Source organism: Rhinatrema bivittatum, chromosome 1, assembly GCF_901001135.1.
Source record: "Rhinatrema bivittatum chromosome 1, aRhiBiv1.1, whole genome shotgun sequence".
Taxonomy (NCBI): Eukaryota; Metazoa; Chordata; class Amphibia; order Gymnophiona; family Rhinatrematidae; genus Rhinatrema; species Rhinatrema bivittatum.
The window spans coordinates 19,864,882-19,888,118 of NC_042615.1; the positions used below are offsets into that span (position 1 = coordinate 19,864,882).

The window sequence follows — 23,237 nt, forward strand, 5'->3', positions numbered from 1 at the left end:
GGGAGGGGGGTGAAAAGTAGTTATTAGTCAATTTTAGTTGTCATGATGGCTGAGTGGTCTAAGGCGTTGAACTTAAGTGATCTTTCTTCTCTGTGCTGGTTGTTATGGAGTCGTGGGTTCAAATCCCACTTCTGACATGCTCATCTTTCATCGTGATACCTTAATCTTTCAATCGGCTATTCTTTCTAATCGAAAAAGTAGAATTTTTAAAAAGCCAAAGAAAGTCCCTTCCAAGTCCCAACTTTTAGTGGCTCATTGGTCTAGGGGTATGATTCTCGCTTTGGGTGCGAGAAGTCCTGGGTTCAAATCCCAGATGAGCCCTTCACTTTATCCGGGTGCAGCCTCTGCAGTACTGCTTCAGATCTCCACCTGGTGAAAGGAGTAGTAAATCAGGTACTAGTCAAGCTTTTTTTGCGTCAACGGCAGGGGGAAATGTGGAAAAGAGGATTTGCATTCAGACAACAACCAACAAGGACTGAACTTCACAATCGGGGTAAACAAGCATGGGGATAGCTTGCTTAATACGGCGGTTACTACCCTAAACCAATTAAGCCTGATACATCACTTTGAATGCATATATAGCGTTGCTCTCTGCTTCAACGGCAGGGGGGAAATGTGGAAAACAGGATTTACATTCAGACAACATCCAACAAGTCAATGATCTGTGCAGTCTGGGTAAACAAGCATCGGGGTAACTTGCTTGATGCAGTGGTTACTACTCTTAACCATTAAGCCTTATGCTCACCTTTGATGCAACTCCAACATTACTAGCTGCATCAATGGCAGGGGATGGCAGGAAACTTGAATCAAACAGTTACCAAGGGCCGTGAAACTGGTGGCTGGTGAAACAGATACGTATGGGAAAATAAGTGTGGGAGCTTGCTGGGCAGACTGGATGGGCCAATTGGTCTTTTTCTGCCGTCATTTCTGTTTTCATGAGCCTATTAGTTAGTTGCCCAGGATACTGAATGTAAAATGTGCAGCCAAGCCGCACATTTTACTCAGAAAATACTATGTAATTCAAATTGTATACTTGGTTTTTCTTCTCTTTGACTATGTTACTTAAAGTTGCTTAAATGTTCATTGTTCCATGTAATGCCGTCAGGCAAGTTATTGTTCTTTGTAAACCGGTTTGATTTGCATCTAATGTAGGAAGATCGGTATAAAAAAACCAAAAAATAAATATAGAAACATAGAAATGACGGCAGAAGAAGACCAAATGGCCCATCCAGTCTGCCCAGCAAGCTTCACACATTTTTTCTCTCATACTTATCTGTTTCTCTTAGCTCTTGGTTCTATTTCCCTTCCACCCCCACCTTTAATGTAGAGAGCAGTGATGGAGCTGCATCCAAGTGAAATATCTAGCTTGATTAGTTAGGGGTAGTAGCCGCCGCAATAAGCAAGCTACACCCATGCTTATTTGTTTTACCCAGACTATGTTATACAGCCCTTATCGGTTGTTTTTCTTCTCCCCTGCCAATAAGCAAGCTTCTCCCCTGCCAATAAGCAAGCTACACCCATGCTTTTTTGTTTTACCCAGACTATGTTATACAGCCCTTATTGGTTGTTTTTCTTCTCCCCTGCCGTTGAAGCAGGGAGCTATGCTGGATATGCGTGAAGTATCAGTCTTCTCCCATGCTGTTGAAGCAGAGAGCCATGCTGGATATGCATCGAAAGTGAAGTATCAGGCACATTTGGTTTGGGGTAGTAACCGCCGTAACAAGCCAGCTACTCCCCGCTTTGTGAGTGCGAACCCTCTTTTCTTCTCCCCTGCCGTTGAAGCAGAGAGCTCTGCTGGATAAATAAATAAACTGAGAAAAGTGTATAGAAAAGCAGAAAATACCTCTTTTCTGTACACCCTCAGACTTAATATACTAGCGATATTAAGTTGGAGGAACCAAAAATTAAAAAAAAAAATTATAAAAAAAAAATTTAAAAAATCTGCCCACCAGTCAGTGGTTTAGAAAAATGGATGCTCAGTTTTACCGGCATCTGTTTTCCTAACCTGTGGCTGTCAGCGGGTTCAAAAACCGACACCTGTAAAATTGAGCATCAGTTTTTAGACCTGCTAACAGCTACCTCTACCGCTAATAAGGAGGCGCTAGGGACGTGCTATTGTCCCTAGCGCCTCCTTATTAGCACGACCCCTCTGCCCAGCAGAGGTGCCTGGGTGCATGTCGGGAGAGCGGGCGCTCAACACGGAGTGCCGGCTCTCCCGCACGTTTTATAGTATCGACCTGATTGGGTTTTTTTTCTCTTGCATTTCTATGTTTTTGCATGGTTTGAAATCTTGATATACTAGCCGTTAAGCCCGTAACAACGGGCTACATTTAAAAAAAAATTTTCGGTCCATTTCCTTCCCACTCATTCTCCTTCCCACTCCCTCCCCCTCATTCTCCCTTCCACCTCCCCTCCCCATTCTCCCTCCCACCTCTATTCTCCCTCCCACTCCCTCTCACCCCTCCCCCCTCTAGTCCCTCTCACCTCCCTCCTCTAGTCCCCCTCCCCTCACTCTCTCCTCCCTCCCCTCAGTCACTCCCCTCCCCTCACTCTCCCCTCAGTCACTCCCCCTCTCTCAATCCCCTCCCCTTTCCCCTCATCCACAACCCCTTCCCTCGGCTGGCGCAGACGGAAGATCTCCCGGGGGGGGGGGGGGGTGGTCCATCCCTCGTGCGCGCCTCTGCCGCCGCTACTGCTCCTCGCCGCTGCTCCTCTCCACCTCCGCCGCCGCTACTGCCCAGCGCCATTTTTTTCAGGCACGCTCCGCTCTGACTGACTTGCTCGCCCGCGCATGTGCGGTAGAGCTGCTCTCTACTGCGCATTTGCAGCACGTCGGTCAGGGCTCCCTTATCTAGTAGATTTGTCCTAGCTTGACAGTGTCTATTGAATCCTTGCTAGGATGTATTTTTAACTTACAAAAGGGACTGGGATTTATTTGAGAGAGGGAGATCATTTTTTGCTTTTACATTTTTGACCCTCTGGACTTAATCTTCAGGAGGAAGGTTGGCTTTTATACATAGTTTGTATAAAGGATTTCACTGGTTGCTAGGAGCCTTTTTTTTTTTTTTTTTGCAGACACTGTACTCGCACACAGAAAACCAGGTGCCATATATAAAATTATATTTTCATCTGAATATATTATATCCGCAAAATGCTGCCACAAGATTCAGTCCTGATTTGAATTGCTCATTTCAGTCTGATATGTGTGATGTGTTCACCAGGGCTGTGCTGCACTCCTTTTCAGCTATCAGCAAATGCCATGTTCTTTTCTACCTTAATGCGCATGGCCAGAACTGATGTTGATGTGTAAATTTCTCAAATTCACCTTGCTGTTTGCTGTTAAAAAAAAAAAATGTGGCATTTAGTGCTTCAAACAAAACTAAAATACAGTCTTGTTGCTCCTACAGGATTCTGTGCCTAATTCCCCACAAACCTCAAAGCAGCCACCACCAGCTGAGGAACAGGAGGAGCTGGATTTTATGTTTGATGAAGAGATGCAGCAAATGGAGGGCCGCAAGAACAACTTTACAGACTGGTCTGATGATGACTCGGACTATGAAATTGATGACCAGGACCTGAACAAGATTTTGATAGTGACGCAGACCCCGCCTCATCTGCGGAAACATCCTGGTGGAGATCGCACCGGCAACCATGTGTCCCGTGCAAAGATGACCTCTGAACTTGGGAAAGTCATTAATGACGGCCTATACTACTACGAACAGGATTTGTGGATGGATGGGGGTGAGAATGAGTCCACTTTAAAGGTAAGCTTTTGGTCATGCAATTAAACTATTAAAAATCTCATGGGATTTAAAATGAGTGCTCAAAAGCCAGGATTGTCTGTGAAGGAAAGAATATTTAAAATCTTTAAATTTCCACATGGGGGGCTAAGATGATTACTAATTCATTTCCCATGAATTATGTATGAATATTACAGTATAACGAAATTGTTTTACAATAGTTGATATCTGGAAAAATATTTAATGAATAAAGGGACGCTTTGAATGAGGGCCCCACATTCAAAGACCTTTCTGAATCCAGCAAGACCCACCAGACGACATAACACTGTCAGACAGGAACACTGCTGCATACTTTTTTTAAATTCAAACTTTATTCATACAAAACAGAGGCAAATATACAAATAAAATTGTACCAAAAGATATATATCCCATCACATATGACATCATGAGGAGTATTGTATCAGCATACAATAATAAAGGACATGCCCTCAGACACATAATCACCAATAAGTTTCATATTTTCCAAAGCATAAAAAACCTCATGTGCAAAACATCCAAAATTCCAAATGAAACTCCCTCCCACCCATACCTTAACTCCATGAATAATCTGACCCATTGATATCTAATGAGGAGACATTTAACACCAGTATATATTACCCACAGAGAAGTGCAAGCGAAGTTTGTTAGCCCAATATATCATCTTCCACATCTAAATAGATCACGTCATACCTTAAGCACGTGTTCTTCTTTCTTCGTAAGTAACAAGCCAGAGTTTTTTCGAATTTACCAAGGTTCCATTTTTTATAAACCATAATCCTACTGAGATAAGAACATAAGAACATGCCATGCTGGCATGGCATGCTGGGTCAGACCAAGTGTCCATCAAGCCCAGCATCCTGTTTCCAACAGTGGCCAATCCAGGTCAATAAGAGCCTGGCAAGTACCCAAAAACTAAGTCTGTTCCATGTTACTGTTGATAGAAATAGCAGTGGCTATTTTCTAAGTCAATTAATAGCAGGTAATGGACTTCTCCAAGAACTTATCCAATCCTTTTTTAAACACAGCTATACTAACTGCACTAACCACATCATCTGGCAACAAATAACAGAGTTTAATTGTGCGTTGAGTGAAAAAGAACTTTCTCCGATTTTTTTTAAATGTGCCACATGCTAACTTCATGGAGTGCCCCCTAGTCTTTCTATAATCTGGAAGAGTAAATAACCGAGTCACATCTACCCGTTCTAGACATCTCATGATTTTAAACACCTCTATCATATCCCCCCTCAGCCGTCTCTTCTCCAGGCTGAAAAGTCCTAACCTCTTTAGTCTTTCCTCATAGGGGAGCTGTTCCATTCCCCTTATCATTTTGGTAGCCCTTCTGTGTACCTTCTCCATCGCAATTATATCTTTTTTGAGATGCAGCGACCAGAATTGTACACAGTATTCAAGGTGCGGTGGAGCGATACAGCGGCATTATGACATTTTCCGTTTTATTCACCATTCCCTTTCTAATAAGGGAAAACTCTTCAGGTAAAACTTCACCAAAATCCTTTTCCCAGGCCTTAATATGAGTAGGAAATTCACAAAATTCTTGATTCTAAATAACATACAGTATATCTTTGATATAACCCCTTTTATCGTATCCGCATTACAACACGTTAAATTTCAAAGTAGAATTTCCCTAATAAGTTTTCTTTCATTTTAACTGCTCCTATAAAATGTCTGAGTTGTATATGTGTGAAAACTTCCTTCTTAGGTAAATTATTCTTGCTTTCCAAATAGACAAAATCCATTATCCTCCCATTTCCCAGATGTGCTCCAACCTAGCCACCCCTTGTTCTTTCCGGTTTCAAAATGTATTAAGGGGCAAACCTGGTGGGAATAATACATTATGATACAATGAAGTACTCAAAAAATAATCTTCATTACCAACCAGTCTATTCTCCACTGTGATAAAATATTTAATCTATTTTGCAATGTAGGGGGTAAACTTCCTATAGATCGCTAGGACCTCTTTGGAGGCATTAAACCTATCATGGTCTTTTTTAAGCATACCCATTGTTTCATCTCCTCTCCTCTAATGCCAATTCACAATTGCCCTTAATTGTGTGGCCCCATAAGACCAGATGATATTAGGTATTCTCAGTCTACCTCTTAATTAAGAGTGGAATAATACTAATCTTGCCATCCTAGGTGGCCTCTGTTGCCATATATAATGCATGATTCGTCTTTGCCATATTTTAAACATGCCATTAGAAACCCATATAGGCAGAGTCTGGGTGAGATGATCATTTTTACCGAGGTAATTCTGCCTAACCAAGAGATGTGATAACTATCCCACCCTTCCAAATCTTTAGTTTCACAAGAAGGCAGTGGTAGATAGTTGAGATGAAACACATCCTCCACCCCTTTTCCTAAATATACTTCAAGATATTTAATATTATGGTTAGCCCATTTAAATGGAAAATTTGTCCTCATCCATCATTCTTTTTCTATAGGGGCAGTAATATTCAGTATTTCAGATTTGTCCCAATTTATCTTAAATCCAGAGACAATAATGAACTTATCCATTTCTTCCATTACTCCCTCCAAAGCCCTTAATGGGTTTGTAATTGTGAAGAGTATAGCATCCACAAAAAGTGATCATTTGGACGAATATTCTCCAATTTGAACTCTCTCAATTTTGGGATTAGCTCGAACTTTAGTTGCAAATGGTTCTAAAAAAAAAATTGCACAGAGTAAAGGAAATAATGGGCATCCCTGTCTCATATCACATCCCACATTAAATTTATCTGAATATTGCCCATTTACTTTAATAAATGCTTTATGCAAATCCAATTGCATATCCATTGTATAATAAAAGTCCCAAATTTCATCTTTTCCAAGGGTTTAAAAAGAAAAAGCCAATGGACCATATCAAATGCCTTCTCAGCATTCACTGTAAGAAATAATGAAGGAATACCTTCCCTTTTCACCCACCACATAATGTCCACTATTTTGTGACATTGTCTGCATTCATGCGCCCCAGAATAAAATCTACCTGGTCCAAGTGAATTATAGATGATTAGGTCATCTAAAAATTTTGGCTAAAATTTTAGTAGTAAATTAATAAGCGAAATTGGATGGTAGAACCTACAAACTGTCGGATCTCTGCTGGGCTTATCCAAGATAGTTATACCGGCTATATTAGAATCCAGAAAGAGAGAACATTCATTTCTTTAAAAAATTAAACATCTGAGTCAAAGGAGCAATTAAAGGGAAAATTGTTAATATAATTTTGCAGTGAATCTTTAAAAAGCTGGAGATTTTCCAGGTTTCAGGTTTTTAATGACCACTGCAACCTCTAACAGCGATATTTCCTTATCTAACATTACTTGATGGGAATCTGTTATAGCCAGCAAGCTGATACCATTCAAATATTGATCTATCTCTGCTGTTTCAATCACACAGTTTTTACTATATAATTCAGAATAAAATTGCAAGAAACGTAATCTAATATCTCTATTTGCAGTTAACATTGCCCCATTGTTGTCTTTAATCTTATACATTGTTCTGAATACTCCTTTTCTTTAATTTATGAGCCAATAGTTTTCCAGCTTTGTTGCAACCCTCAAAAAAAAGTTCTTCATTCTAATTCCAATGTATGTGCATTAGTGTCTGTATCTAACTTCAATAGCTTATCCCTGGCTGCATACAGTTGGCAAAGAACAGAATGCATTAATGTCGTCTTATGTATTTGTTCCATCCTTGAAGTCTGACTCTTCAATAATTCCCTGCTTTTTTTTGTTTATAGAAAACTCTGGAAATCAATTTACCTCTAACCATAGCCTTTAAGCAATCCCATATAATAGGGGAGGTGTTTTCATTTAATCTCAAGTATTCTTGAATTTCTGCTGTCAATTGTGTGGCATATTCCTCGTCTTCCAATAAAGTCATTTAACTGCCAGTAATGTTTCCCTCTATCATAATTTATAAACACTGTCAACCCACACTGGAACATGATCGGACCATGTGATTGATTCAATAACTGCCTCATTAGCTCTGTTAACCAATCCTTTATCCACCAGAATGATGTCAATTCTAAAATATGAATTATGGGGACAAGAAAAAGTATAATTCCTCAGTTTGGGATTTACGGGTCCTCTACACATCTATTGAATCCCATCTGTCCAATGATGAGTTGTTTATTGCACATCTATTGGGAGTCAGAGCGTCGTCCAGATGAATTATCTAAAGTGGGGTTCCTAGTGAGATTGAAATCACCCCTGATAAGTAAGTGGCCTTCAACCCTCATTTTCAAACAGGCTTACCCTGAGTAGATCCCTTGCATCTCAACCCCTCTTGCAGCATCAGTATGTGAATTGAACCCATTTGTTATGTCATGTTACACTGTTTAACTTATTTTCTATAGTCTGATTCCTTGTTTGCCAGTTTCCGGCTACCCTCCTCTCCTGTTCCTGTAGTCCCATCCTCTATCCCTGTTTGATGTATTTTCTACCTTCAGTTTGGATGTAAATCGGTATGATGTAACCACTAAAACCGCTATAAAAAAAGAAATTAATTAATGAATTAATTAATAGCTCCCCTAGAGAATAAAATAAAACCCTTGAGCCTTATTGGGAAAATGTTAACCAGTATGTGTCTTCCCTCGCCCTACCACAATAACCAGTAAGAGAACATATCTACCTAAAGGGTCCTTTATGCATCATTTCAATTCAAAGAGAAAATCCTTAGCAAAAGGAATCCCTACACCAGTCTATTTTCTTTGTTTGGTACAAGCAGTCTAAAATCTGATGGTATTTATCAGATTTCATCAAATGCTTGTGTCTGCCTTTCAAGTGGGTCTCCTTTGTCATCACCCTTGCTGTCTGTAACCCATCTAATTCTTTGTATAATAGCTGTTTCCGATAGATATTTAAATCCTTCACACTCATTGATAGTAATTTAAAATGTGACATTCTCAAAATACAGTCACTAGATATCTCTGACTCTTGTGCCTTCCTTACTGTACACCCTCTCTCATTCATTATGTCCCTACTATCCTCCAACTGTCCCACTTCAGTACCCAGACATTTCCCGATATAACAATTTCCCCTCCCCTCAGCAATAGTCCCACTCCCCATAATAAAACAATTCCTTGTACAAACCTGTTTCCCTTCCACCCCCTCCACCCCAATCTCTAACGTCCACGTATCCTTGACCCTCTATGAACTGCTTAACACCCTGCAGATCTGCTTCTTTCATAGGAGGAAATAGTCATCAACCCAGATGGACCCAAATCCAAGCTAGCCCTCCACAACTGGTGGACCATATTTCACCCTAAATGATGAAAATAGGAAATATTTCCCTACTTACAATATCGGAAACATTTTTCGAAAATAAACTACTACTGGAAATATCAGAACAGTAAACTCAGGTGCAAGTCACATAAATATGATTTCCTTCCCTTAAATAGCAAGGCAGAATTTATATATTTGTGTCTTTCAAGTGGCCTCTTTAGAGGAAGCAGACCCTCCAGAATTCCTTGGTAGATGCCTGCCACCCTTGCCAAACGTTGCCATCTTGGGATATCGTCCTTTTGCAGTGGCACTCATACATGAACCTGGCTCCTGATGATATTAGAATATCCAGCTTCCTTCAAAACCGCTACTGCTTCATCTGCCTTCTTGACCCTGGACGAAGTCCTTTTTATGGTAAACAGTCCAAATGGATGCAACTAACTGTATCTATTTTCCTTACGAAGAAATGCTGTAATGTCTCTGAGGTCTTGCCGATTACAGAGGGTGATTTGGGGTATATCAGCAGATATAATCTCCTGGCCCTCCCACTTCCATACCATTTGCAATTTTATATACATAATCTTTTAAGCTGTAGCTATGGATTCATGCTAGAATATCCTTTGGCTTGTTGAGTATAAGTTGGCCAAGAGCATGATGAGCTCTCTCCGGTTCAGTCAGGAGATCTGAATCCTGATGATCTGACTCTTACTTTAATATAGCTCTACAGATGCTAAACATTACCGATGCACATTCCCCATGCCCGGGAATCTCTGGCAATCTCTGAAATCATAATTTGCAGCTGCATGATCTATTTTCAAGATCTTCTAATTTGTGGTGAACTAGTTCACATTGTGATTTTAAGACTTTCTGTTCGTTCTGTAAACAATTAATGGAGTTGGCCTGGGCATCCAATCTATTTGTTTTATTTTATTTTAGATTTTTATATTCCGCTTTTCAGCACTTCTACCTGCCTCCCCATATCGATCATTTCTCCTAGGACAAGCAGGATGGTAGTCCTCGTACATGGGTGACATCATTGGATGGAGCCCGGCACGGAAAACCTATGTCAAAGTTTCTGGAACTTTGACTAGGTACACTGAGCATGCCCTATTCCATACATACCTCTTCAATCTTTTTTTTTTCTGCGGAGCTTTCACCTCGTGGTTAAGGGCGCTCATGGCTTTTCCTTTGTAACTTGCCTTGGAAAAATTTTTCATTGGTTAATTTTGTCTTTTGTCACGTTTCTCTAATACTGGATCCCTCTGTCTCCCTGTAGGCTCCTCAGGCTTTTCAGTGTTTTCGGTAAGTTTATTTTCACTCCATTCCGTCCGTGGCGGTGGTGCCTTGGTGCCTGCTGGCTTTGACTGCCTGCCAACACCGCTCTGTTTTTTCCCCTTTATTTTCATTCGTCATGGCCTCGTCTGGTTTTTGACAATGCCCCCAGTGTCTGAGAACCATATTCATCATGGACTCCTATGAGGTATGTGTCCTCTGCCTGGGGGCATCACATGACGCTTGTGTGCCCAGATGACCCCCAAAGGATGTCATGCTCAACTCGATAAGATGGAGAAGCTCTTCAGGTCGAGGAAGTCTGAGCCATCGACATCGAAATCAGTGAAATCAGCATCAGCAGCACCTGCACTGATGGACACTGCGCCATTGACATCGGTGGGGGCTGTTGGTTCTGTCGATGCCGCTGGTGGATAGGGACGCTGGGGACCATCTCTGTCTCTCTTCCAGGTCCAGGATGTCTGGTTCATCATCAACATTGGCACTGGGAAAAGACAGGGCCAAGCATCAAGGGTCACACAGAAAGCATCTGCAAATGAAGCATCGTCTATGCACGGTGCCGGACTCAGGGAGGTGCCAGCTCATGTCGTGATGCCCTCGAAGCCACAAGAACTGCCAATTCTCCATCGATGCTGGGGGTCTGTGCCAGTCACTGATCCACCTCAGGGATCCAAGCAAGATCTGGCCACCCCTCCTGCCTCCCAGTCAGTTTTGGCATTGGCAACTTTTGAGGAGGAACTGGAGTGAGGAGTCCAGCTGTTGGTGGCGTGAGCACTTCAGGGCGTCGTTTCTGTGGCACAGACGGTACTGATGCCCACGTTCTCTGTTCTGGAACAGCTCAATGTGCTCATTGGTGCATTACCGACCCAGCTGGCTTCTGTTTCCAGGAGTCCGATGCCCAGCAAGGTACCAATGCTTCCCCCAACCAATACAGTACTCGTTGCTGGTTCCTCTGAGGAGGAAGCTCCATCAAGGGCAGCATGGACACCGAGGCCTGCAGCCCCCCGTCCAGCAGAGCCGGCACTTGTGCCCATGCCTCTGGACGAAGGCCGATCACCTAGGACCTCATCTCCTGTGGACTACAGTGAGGATGAGGCTCCATATGACCCCTGGTGGTCGAATCCGCTCTTGAGGGCCAAGAAGCTCAGACCCATATCTTGGCAGCCCTGGGGAAGGATCACAGGGCAATGGACACTCCTGGGAGGAAAGTATTCCAGGGAGCCATGCTATTTGCACGCATTGCCTCCTACGAGCTCTACATGAGCCAGTATTCGCAGAACCTCTGGAAGCAAGGGCAGGAGGCAGCTGAGTAGCTACCTCAATAGCAGCAAAACATCTTCATGTCACTGGTGCAGAAGGGCCTGGAGTGCGGAAAACACGAGGTTCATACAACCTATGATGATTTCGAATCGGCATCAAGAGTTTCTACAGTGGTAATCGGCACTCGCAGAATGGCATGGCTGCAGGCCTCAGATCTCTGACCGGAGGTACAGGAAAGACTTGCTGACTTGCCGTGTATAGGAGAGAATCTTTTCAGAGATAAGGTGAGAGATGCGGTAGCCCAGTTGCGAGTCCACCATGAGACCCTCCAACAACTCTCTGCCAGCACTTCAGACCTGCCCTTCTCAGCAAGGAGGTCAGCGAGACTGGTTAGAACCAATTCTTTATTATAAATATAAGGAAAAGTATTTAAGGAAAGTAGTTGGGAGGATTTAGTAATAAAGGGGGAAAATAGTTGGGTGGAATTAGTAATAATAGTTGGGAGAATTAATAATTGAAAAAGAATTACAAATTATATTTTAATTGTAAATGTTTAAAGAAAATTGTTATTGTTTAATTGAATTTATATTTAATTTGTATATTATGAAAATTTCAATAAAAAATATTAATTACCATTCTGCATGTCCTAGGAGAAAGCAGAGTTGGTTACAGGTGCTCTCCTAGGACAGCATGAAGTTAATCCTCCCAAAACCCGCCCTTTACCCTGTGGAGTTGGGTTTCTCCTATTTTTATTTTATCTTATTTTAATTCTATGTTACGAGACTGAAGAGGGACCCCACGTGGGCACGTGGAATAGGGCATGCTGGGCATGCTCAATGTGCCTTGTCAAAGTTCCAGAAACTTTGACATAAGCTTTCCGTGCTGGGCTCCATCCGATGATGTCACCCTTGTGTGAGGACTGAGTATAGAGGTATAACACTCCTCTAGGTTAATTGCAGATGTAGTTCTCCATCATGGCCGCTGACATTGAGGTCCGTCCTAGATTACGAAAACATTCCTCCCATTTACCCCGATCCCAGGTGGTTCCCAGATCTGTCTCCCATGCTGTTAAATGATTTGCGGTCTGAGAATCCCCTCCCACCAATAACTGATAAACCTTAGAGATAATTTTCTGCATTTTGCCCGCCAGAATGCAATATCCCTCAAAAATGGAAGGCCCCTGTTGCCAGTCGGGTTTAACTCCACTCCTAGAAATAAAATGCCTTAGCTGGGCATATGCTAAAAACTCTGTCTTGGGCAGGCCGTATGTTTGTTGCAATTGCTCAAATAATAACATCCCATTATTCCACACCTGTTCCAAGCTAGTGAGGCCCCTCTCTCTTCCCAGCGGTGAAAGACCTTATTGGTTTGTCCAGTTGAGAATACTCGCAGATACCGAATGGGGGAGAGGGCCGAGTATAACATACTACTCACCAGTTTTGGTCTCCAACCTTTTCCATAACTGCAAACAATAAAGGCCAATACACATGATCAAAGGCCTTTTCGGCGTCTATAGTCAGAAAAATTTGCCGGTGTATCCACTAGTTTGGAACTGGGGATCAAGTTTATCAATTTCCTGATATCTGCTGTTGTCCGGCCCGGCATAAATCCGGTTTGATTGGTGTGAATAAGCCCATCTATTCTCCCGCGCAGTCGAAACGCCAATATTTTGGCCAATATTTTCAAATCTATATTGATTAATGAAATGGGCCTATATGAGGCACAGTTCGTGGGGTCTTTCCCCCACTTTGGAAGGAGGGTGATACCCGCCACATTTCCAAAAGGTAACAGGTTACCCCCTCCCGAATTTGTTGAACATTTGTGCTAGAGGACCCTGTAAAATGGGCCTGTATTTTTTGTAGAAAAGGGGGGTAAAACCATCTAGAAACAAGTTTTAAAGATCTTTTTATCAACCACATTCCTCCATGTCATCACAAAACATTAAATATAAGAACATAAGTTGCCATACTGGGACAGACCAAGGGTCCATCAAGTCCAGCATCCTATTTTCAGCAGTGGCCAATCCAGGTTACAAGTACCTGGCAAGTATCCAAACACTAAGTAGATCCAATGTTACTAATGCCAGTAATAGCAGTGGTTATTCTCTAAGTCAACTTGATTAATATCAGTTAATGGACTTGTCCAAGAAATTATCCAAACCATTTTTAAACCCATCTACACTAACTGCCCTAACCATATCCTCTGGCAACAAATTCCAGAGCTTAATTGTGCATGGAGTGAGAGAATGTTCTCTGATTAATTTTAAATGTGCTACTTACTAACTTCATGGAGTGCCCACTAATCCTTCTATTATCCAAAAGAGTAAATAACCGATTCACATTTACCTGTTCTAAACCTCTATCATATCCCCCTTCAGCTGACTCTTCTTCAAGCTGAACAGCCCTAAGCTCTTTAGCCTTTTCTCATAGGGGAGCCATTCCATCCCCTTTATCATTTTTGTCGTCCGTCTCTGAACCTTCTCCAGTGCAACTATATCTTTTTTGAGATGCAGTAACCAAAATTCTATACAGTACTCAAGGTGCGGTCTCACCAAGAAGCAATACAGAGGCATTATGACATTTTCCGTTTTATGCACCACTCCCTTCCTAATAATTCCTAACATTGTTTGCTTTTTTTTTTTACTGCTGCAGCACACTCAACTGACTATTTCAATGTATTATCCACTATGAAGCCGAGATCTTTTTCCTGGGTAGTAGCTTCTAATATGGAACCTAACATCGTGTAACTACAGAATGGGTTATTTTTCCCCTATATGCATCACCTTGTATTTGTCCACATTAAATTTCATCTGCTATTTGGATGCCCAGTCTTCAGTCTTGCAAAGTCCTCCTGCAATTTATCACAATCTGCTTGAGATTTAACTACTCTGAATAATTTTGTATCATCTGCAAATTTGATTACCTCACTCGTCGTATTCCTTTCCAGATAATTTATAAATATATTGAAAAGCACCGGTCCAAGTACAGATCCCTGAGGCACTCCACTGTTTACCCTTTTCCACTGAGAAAATTGACCATTTAATCTTACTGTTCCTTGTCTTTTAACTCGTTTGTAATCCACAAAAGGACATCGCCTCCGATCCCATGACTTTTTATTTTTCTTAGAAGCCTCTCATGAGGGTCTTTTCAAATGCCTTCTGAAAATCCAAATACACTAAATCTACTGGTTCACCTTTATCCACATGTTTATTAACCCTTTCAAAAAAATGAAGCAGATTTGTGAAGCAAAATTTCTCTTGGGTAAATCTATGCTGTGTTACATTAAACCCCTCCTCCCAACATAAAGCAGTGTATAAGCAATCACTGCACAACTACCGACAAGCCACAACCAATGCCAAAAGGGACTTCCATGCCAAAAAAATTCACGACCTACAATTCAACGCCAATGCCCTCTTCTCCTACGTCAATAACCTCACTAAAACCCCCCACCCTGCTACGACGGAAGAAAGCTCCAAGAAAAAATGCGACGATCTTGCTAAATACTTCCAGCACAAAATCTCCAGTATCCTCCTACGTTTCCCCCACCACCCCATGACCACACCCCCCTCCCCAAAACACAATAGCTCCTGCATCAAAGCCTTCGACCCCACCTCCACGCTAGAAATCGAGACCATCCTTAAAAAAATGAAACCGGCCACACACTTCCTAGATGCAATCCCCTCCAAAACCCTCCTCTCCATACCCACCACCATCGCCAAACCCCTAGCCAACATTATTAACTGCTCCCTCACCTTCGGCAAAGTGCCAGATCCCCTCAAACTCGCCGTTGTGAAACCCCTCCTAAAAAAACCATCCCTTGACCCCTCTGACCCTGCAAGCTATCGGCCCATCTCCAACCTACCCTTCCTTGCGAAAGTCCTCGAGAAAGTAGTCAATACCCAGCTCACCGACTATCTCGAGGACCACAACCTCCTACACCCTTCACAATTTGGTTTTCGGAAAGGCCGAAGTACCGAGAATCTCCTCTTAGCCATCACTGATGCCATACTCATCGGACTTGACCAAGGAAAATCCTACCTACTGGCCCTACTAGACATATCGGCAGCCTTCGACACTGTCAATCATCAAATCCTTATCACACGCTTGACAGAGATAGGAGTCACCGACACAGCACTGGACTGGCTCACCTCTTACCTCACTAACAGAGAATACCTTATAAAACTCGAAAACTTTGAATCCGGCCACGTCCCCCTCAGACAAGGCGTTCCCCAAGGATCTTCCCTTTCCTCTACCCTCTTCAATATATACCTCCTCCCCCTCTGCAACCTACTCTCAAACCTAGGCCTGAACTTCTTCCTATACGCCGATGACGTACAAATACTCATACCCATTCAAAAAACCCTCAATGAAACCATCCTTTTTTGGGAATCTTGCCTAGTCACCATCAACGCCCTACTAACCGACCTTCACCTTGCTCTCAATGCAACTAAAACCGAACTACTCTTTATATCCAAGCAATCTGAGCATGATTCCTCCACCACACCACCGCCCCCTAACATCTCCCCCACTCTACCCCCCCGCCGTAAGAGACCTGGGAGTCACCCTTGACCAACACCTCAATTTCAAACCTCACATCAAGTCCCTCCTTAAAGCAGGTTTCTACAAACTTCAGATCCTCAAAAAACTCAAGCCTCTACTCCACACTCAAGACTTCAGACTAGTCCTACAGTCCACCATCTTCTCCAAAGTGGACTACTGTAACGCCCTGCTACTAGGCCTCCCTTTCTCCACCATCAAACCTCTCCAAACCCTCCAAAACGCCATGGCTCGAATCCTTACCAATACACGTAAAAGAGAGCATATCACACCCATCCTAATAGACCTACACTGGCTGCCCATCCATTTCCACTCCCAATACAAAACCCTTACCATCCTTCATAACACCCTCTACAAAAACAACCCCCCTTGGCTTAAAGAAATGCCCCACTTCCACCTCTCAACCCGCCAGACAAGATCCACCTCCACAGGCACCCTTCACACCCCCCCCCCTCAAACAGCCCGATTATCCACCACCAGAGAAAGAGCCTTCACCATCGCGGGCCCCGTCCTCTGGAATTCCCTCCCTACACACCTCCGTCTTGAACCCTCCCTACCCATCTTCAAAAAAGGCATTAAGACCTGGCTCTTCAAGCAGGCTTACCCCAACTCCAGCCCCTCGTAGCCTTCCCCCCTAGTCCACCCAGTCTCCCCCCTCTAGCCCCTCCCTAGTCCCTCCTCCCTTATTCCACCCCAGCCTCCCTCATCCACCCCAGCCTCCCCCCTCACCCCCTCCCTCCCCTCACCTGTTCCTATATCCCCCCCAGCCCACCTCTCACTCCTGCGCTACCCATTACCGTCCTCCGCTGTATTATCAATTTTAAAACATTTAACCTGCGCCAAAAACCTTAAATCAAGCTCCCTTTTAGTACCTGCTATAACCATAACTGTTGTAAATAAGCTAATATTTTACATTTTTGTGTTTTTAAATGTTCAAATAAGTTTTCATTATATCCCATAACTGTTGTAAGTAAGCATCCATTTTTCTCCCCTATATAATCTTTTACCCCCCTTAACCGCTGTAATTAAACAACAATGTATAACCCCGTTAAGCAACCTCTCTTGTAAATACTGCTACGTTCCTTTTACCTGCTCAGCTGCTCTCTTTCCTCCTTACCTTCCTCCCTCTCTCTCCCCCCCCCCCCCCCCCTTTTTTCGCTCCTGCTCCATCCCCCACTCCCTGTTTTTTGTAATTTCCTCCTTTCTCAAGTTTATTGTAAACCGGTGTGATGTGCTTGCACGAACACCGGTATATTAAAAGCTGTTAAATAAAATAAATAAATAAATAAACCATGTCTCTCTCTCATATGCTCTGTGATTTTGATGTTTAGAATAGTTTCCACTATTTTTCCCAGCACTGAAGCCAGGCTTACTGATCTATAGTTTCCCAGATCACCCCTAGAGCCCTTTTTAAATTTTGGGGTTATATTGGACACCTTCCAGTCTTCAGGTACAATGGATGATTTTAATGATAGGTTACAAATTTTAACTAATAAATCTGATATTCCATTTTTTAATTCCTTCAGAAACCTGGGGTACAGACCAACAATTCCAGGTGATTTGCTACTCTTTAGTTTGTCAATCTGGCCTACTACATCTTCCAAGTTCATAGTTATTTTGTTCAGTTTATCTGATTCATCACCCTTGAAAACCATCTCCAGAACTGGTATCTCCCCAACATCCTCATTAGTAATAACAGAAGCAAAATTCATTTCGTTTTTCTGCAGTGGCCTTATCCCTAAGAGCTCATTTATCTCCTCGGTCATCTAATGGTCCAACACGCCCAACTTCATTTCAGATTCTCTCTTCGCCTGTCTTATCAGTGTTTTACACTTACCTTGTCAATGCTTATGTTTTTTCTTAGTTTCTTAAGATGGATCCTTTTAGGCTAAAATAGCTTTTCACCTCACCTTTTAACCATGCCGGTAATCATTTTGCCTTCCTTCCACTTTTTTCTTAATGCGTGGAATATATCTAGACTGCACTTTTAAAATTGTATTTTTAAACAATGTCAATACTTATCCCAGGACAAGCAGGATGCTAGTCCTCACATATGGGTGACATCGATAATGGAGCCCTATACGGAAAAACTTCTATCAAAGTTCCTATAAACTTTTGACTGGCACAGTGTGCCCACTGAGCATGCCCAGCATGCTATGATATTCTCTGCCACAGGGGTCTCCCTTCAGACTTCTTTTTTCCGTGGAGCTGTTAGCCTCATGGTTAATTTGGAGTCCTGTGTGGTAAATTTACCATACCTTAAAAAAAGCTTAGAAAAACTTCTTTCCGCAAGGGTCTCCCATAAAATTCCATCGCGGTAAGTTTTTTCTTTTTCCCGTCGGTTCCGTGCCGTTTTTTTCTTAGCCTAGTCGTCGACGGCTGTCCGACTAACCATGGCTATGGCTTCAAAAAATGCCCTATTTGTGGCAGAACTATGTCCATCACAGACCCACACTTAGAGTGTATGCTCTGTCTTGGTGGGGACCACAATGTCCAATCTTGTGAAAAATGCGCAGAGATGACACCGAAAGGACGATGACTCCGGATGGAGAAAATGGAGCAACTATTTCGTCTTCAGTTGCTCCCATCAACATCAACGTCAACACAAACGTCTCCAGCGGGAACAATTTGTAAAGTAATCCTTAAAAAACGAGTTCTGGATGAAGCGGGAGATAGATCCTTATCATCCCCCTCAGCTTCTTCGATGAAATCGGCATCGAGCATCGAAAAAGGTAAAGAGAAGCATCGGCATCGTCATCGAAGGCCTCACGGTTCCGGCATCGATCCAGTAACTGGTCAGCCATTGAAGGATTCTGGATCTCCATCTAAGAAACCTCGGACGGAAGAGGTTCCTTTGAGGCCTTCGACTCCACGGCGATCCACACCGATATCGGTGTTGGGAACCGTTCCTCCCCAGGGCTCTGCGGAGGAATCGGAATCGCCATCGCTGCCTCCCCCCAAAGGTGCTCTGGTTTCACCAGCTATGCGGGCGGAACTGGACGGATATATCCGCCAGGCAGTCAGGAATGTGCTCCTCGACACCATACCAGGACCGGCTCAGCCTTCGAGGCCAGCGCCATCGACATCGCCACCGATGCCTCCAATTCTTCTATCGACGCCGATACCAACACCGTTCCCGGCTCCATCGGAGACGCCTTCGATGCCCTTACCGATACCATCGCCGGGCACATCACCGATACCACTGGTACCAATTACGGTGCCACTATCGGTTCCACCAGAAATTCCTTCGATGCCGGCACCTGATCTATCCATTTTTGCACCTATTCTAGCAAAATTGGATGCTCTGATCGATGCTCTTCCTCCAAAACCTCAGGAAGCACTATTGCCACCGAGGACACCAGTTGTTCCTCCGGAATTACCGATGCCTGATCCCATTCCTGGCCCGTTGGGGATTCCCCGTCCGATTCCCTCGAAATCTCCACTATTTCCATCGATGCCTAAGACTCATCCATCGATGCCTTCGAAAGCCAAAACAACCCATACACCTGACACATGGACAGACACAGATACCGATGTCTCCACAGACGAAGAAGTCCTCTCGGAGCCTTCTCCCCCGGAGAAACTCAGAAAATCCCCTCCAGAGGATCTGTCTTTTTCTAATTTTATAAAGGAAATGGCGGATACCATTCCTTTCCAGCTGCAGTTAGAAGAAGATGTCAGACAAAAAACACTAGAAGTGTTACAGTTTGTAGACCCACCGAAGGAGGTCTTAGCCATACCAGTCCACGAAGTTCTTCAGGAACTGATGTATGAGCTATGGGAACACCCTGGATCAATTCCTCCTGTTAACAAAAGGACTGATGCAACATACCTGGTTCAACACATCCCAGGTTTCCAAAGGGCTCAACTGCCTCATCAATCAGTGGTAGTTGAGTCGGCGCAAAAGAAGGCCAAGAGATTAAAGACAGTCTTCAATTCCACCGGGAAGGGATAACAGATTCCTAGATAATCTAGGAAAGAAAATGTTTCAAGGATCTATGCTGGTCTCCAGGATTGCTGCCTACCAGCTATTCATGACACAATACCAGCGCAATTTATGGAAACAAATGCAGGAGATCACTCACACTCCCTGACCAGCTTCAAGAACCTGTTTCCAACATAATTCACAAAGGCTGGTAAACACGAGGTTCATGCAGCGTATGATAGTTTTGAAACAGCATCTCGACTATCGGCAACGGATATCAGCGCTCGCAGGTGGGCATGGCTCAAGGTCTCAGATTTGAGGCCTGAGATACAAGAGAAACTAGCTGATCTCCCTTGTCTCAGGGACAACCTCTTCGGGGATAAGGTGAAGGAAGCAGTTTCCTTGTTAAAGGTACATACAGAAACTCTGAAACAGCTATCTTCGATACCTCAAGAATCTCAGCCATCATCCAGAAGAATCCCAAGAAAGGATTCCAAACGCCCATATTATAGACAAAGGCGTTATTATCCACCTCCTACACGTGGACGCTCATCTAGGCCGCCTCAAAGATCACAGCCTAGGCAGCCAAGAACAGCCAGATCTCAACCCCCTCCTCAAACGGGATCTACTTCGGGGTTTTGAGACTCTACCAGAAAACAGCAGCCTCTCCTCCAATCCGATCCCAAGCTTACCGGTAGGAGGTCGGATTATTTTCTTTCAACACAATTGGAATCCCATTACCAAAGACCAATGGGTACTCTCCATCACCACTCAAGGGTACCACTTAGACTTTCTTACTGTACCAAGCGACACTCCACCCACTCTGTCTTGGACAGTAAACAATCAGTCCACACTCTTACAAACAGAATTATCCACCCTTCTGAGAGCCAGGGCCGTGGAACCAGTTCCCCGACCTCAGCAGGGCAGAGTGGTTCAATTGGAATTCCGTAACTACTTTAGGAAGGAATTTTGGATGTGTACAGAGAACCACTCTGTCAAGGATGCAATTCGTCTGGGAATAGCTCCAACTCTCATAACTCAAGATCAGGGTCGGTTGCGCCATCCCAACCTTCAATCCCTATCCCTGACAGCATGGATGTTGAAAGCTTGATCATGCAACCCTTCAATCTTTCAGCTGATGTATCCCAAGTGCTTGTAGCTTCACGTAAACCCTCCACCCGGAAGAATTATTCTTCCAAATGGAAACGATTCACCTTGTGGTGCAAACAAAACAATACTGATCCTTTCACTTGCTCCACATCTTCTCTTCTAAACTATTTATACCATCTTTCAGAATCTGGTCTCCAGACTTCATCTGTACGAGTACACTTAAGTGCAATCTCTGCTTACCATAACAAGATGGGAGATGCACCAATCTCAACACAACCTTTCGTCAGCAGGTTTATGAGAGGTTTAATTCAACTTAAGCCACCAATTCGGCCTCCAGTCACAGAATGGGACCTGAATCTGGTCCTAACAAGGCTTGTACATTCTCCTTTCGAACCCATAGATTCCTGTGATCTTAAATTTCTCACATGGAAGACTATCTTCCTCATAGCCATTACCTCGGCTAGGAGAGTTAGTAAATTATTTATTTATTTATTTCGGAGCTTTTATATACCGAGGTTTAGCAATTAGCCTTCACCCCGTTTTACAGTAGAACAAATTGTTACATCGAACAGGACACGGAACATAGAGTGGCAGAGAATACATCGAACTGTTAGCAGAAAATCATAGAACAAAACTTAAACACTTGAACAAGGTCGCGACATGTTTATTTTAAACTTTACACGGCAACAAAAGAACTGGGAAAAGGGTTTCTCAAAAAAAACAAGACTCTAGAGTATCTTAGTGTGTTCATCTTGTATGGGAGGTGCTGGTGGAGGGGTTATGACGTTTAGCCTACGTCATTACAAGCACTTGTCACGTACGCACCTTATACGAAGTTCCTACATGACAGGGTGGTTCTCCGTACACATCCAAAATTCCTTCCTAAAGTAGTTACGGAATTCCACTTGAACCAATCCATAGTTTTGCCCACATTCTTTCCAAGGCCTCATTCTCACCAAGGAGAACGGGCCTTACATACCTTGGACTGTAAACGTGCGTTATCTTTTTACTTAAACCGCACTGCAGTCCACAGGAAAACCAACCAACTTTTTGTTTCTTATGACCCGAATAAACCGGGCAAAGCAGTGGGTAAACATACTCTATCCAATTGGTTAGCAGATTGCATACAGTTTTGCTATGAAAAAGCAGGCCTTCCTCTTCAAGGGCCAGTAAAGGCACATTCAGTAAGAGCAATGTCAACCTCAGTAGCACACTATCGTTCAGTGCCAATCCTTGACATCTGTAAAGCAGCAACATGGAGTTCTCTTCATACCTTTGCAGCTCATTACTGTTTGGACAAAGAAGGATGACAAGATTCAGCCTATGGACAATCTGTCTTAAATAACTTGTTTTCAGTTTAATCCCAACTCCTTCTACATCCAACCTGCTGTGATTTTCAGCTGCCTCATTTTCACCAACAATACTTCAGTGTTGCTTCACTACAAAATGAATCTGCCTCTAGCTTGCTAATCACCCATATGTGAGGACTAGCATCCTGCTTGTCCTGGGATAAAGCAAAATTGCTTACCTTGTAATAGGTGTTATCCCAGGACAGCAGGATGTAGTCCTCAAGAAACCCACCCGCCACCCCGCGGAGTTGGGTCCGTTACATTTTCTTATTTTATTTTTGGCTAACGCTGATTGCTACAAAAGCGACTGAAGGGAAACCCCTGTGGCAGAGAATATCATAGCATGCTGGGCATGCTCAGTGGGCACATTGTGCCAGTCAAACGTTTATAGAAACTTTGATAGAAGTTTTTCCGTATAGGGCTCCATTATCGACGTCACCCATATGTGAGGACTACATCCTGCTGTCCTGGGATAACACCTATTACAAGGTAAGCAATTTTGCTTGTTGTACACTTTTAACCTTTGCAGCTGCATCTTTCAGATTTTTCTATTTTTCTCATTTTATCAGTTTCCCTTTTGAAAATTTAGTGTTATAGCTGTAGATTTACATATTGTCCCCCTTCCAGTCAGTTCAAATTTGATCATGTTATGATCACTATTGCCAAGTGGCCCCATAACTGTTACCTCTCTCACCAAATCCTGCATTCCACTAAGAATTAGATCTAAT

The 23,237-nt window shown here is 43.2% G+C and overlaps 1 protein-coding gene and 1 non-coding gene across 4 annotated transcripts in view; both read left to right on the forward strand.

Annotated features, from left to right (window-relative positions):
- The window catches only part of LARP1B (La ribonucleoprotein domain family member 1B), a 579,846-nt gene that overhangs the window by 397,101 nt on the left and 159,508 nt on the right, over nucleotides 1-23,237 (forward strand). For all 3 annotated transcript variants that reach the window (XM_029591271.1, XM_029591184.1, XM_029591362.1), the window contains one exon: nucleotides 3,408-3,764. In XM_029591271.1, the coding sequence (XP_029447131.1) occupies nucleotides 3,408-3,764 (357 nt within the window). The remainder of the gene's footprint in view (nucleotides 1-3,407; nucleotides 3,765-23,237) is intronic.
- TRNAP-UGG lies at nucleotides 250-321 on the forward strand. Its single transcript has one exon. It is a non-coding gene; the product is annotated as a tRNA-Pro (tRNA).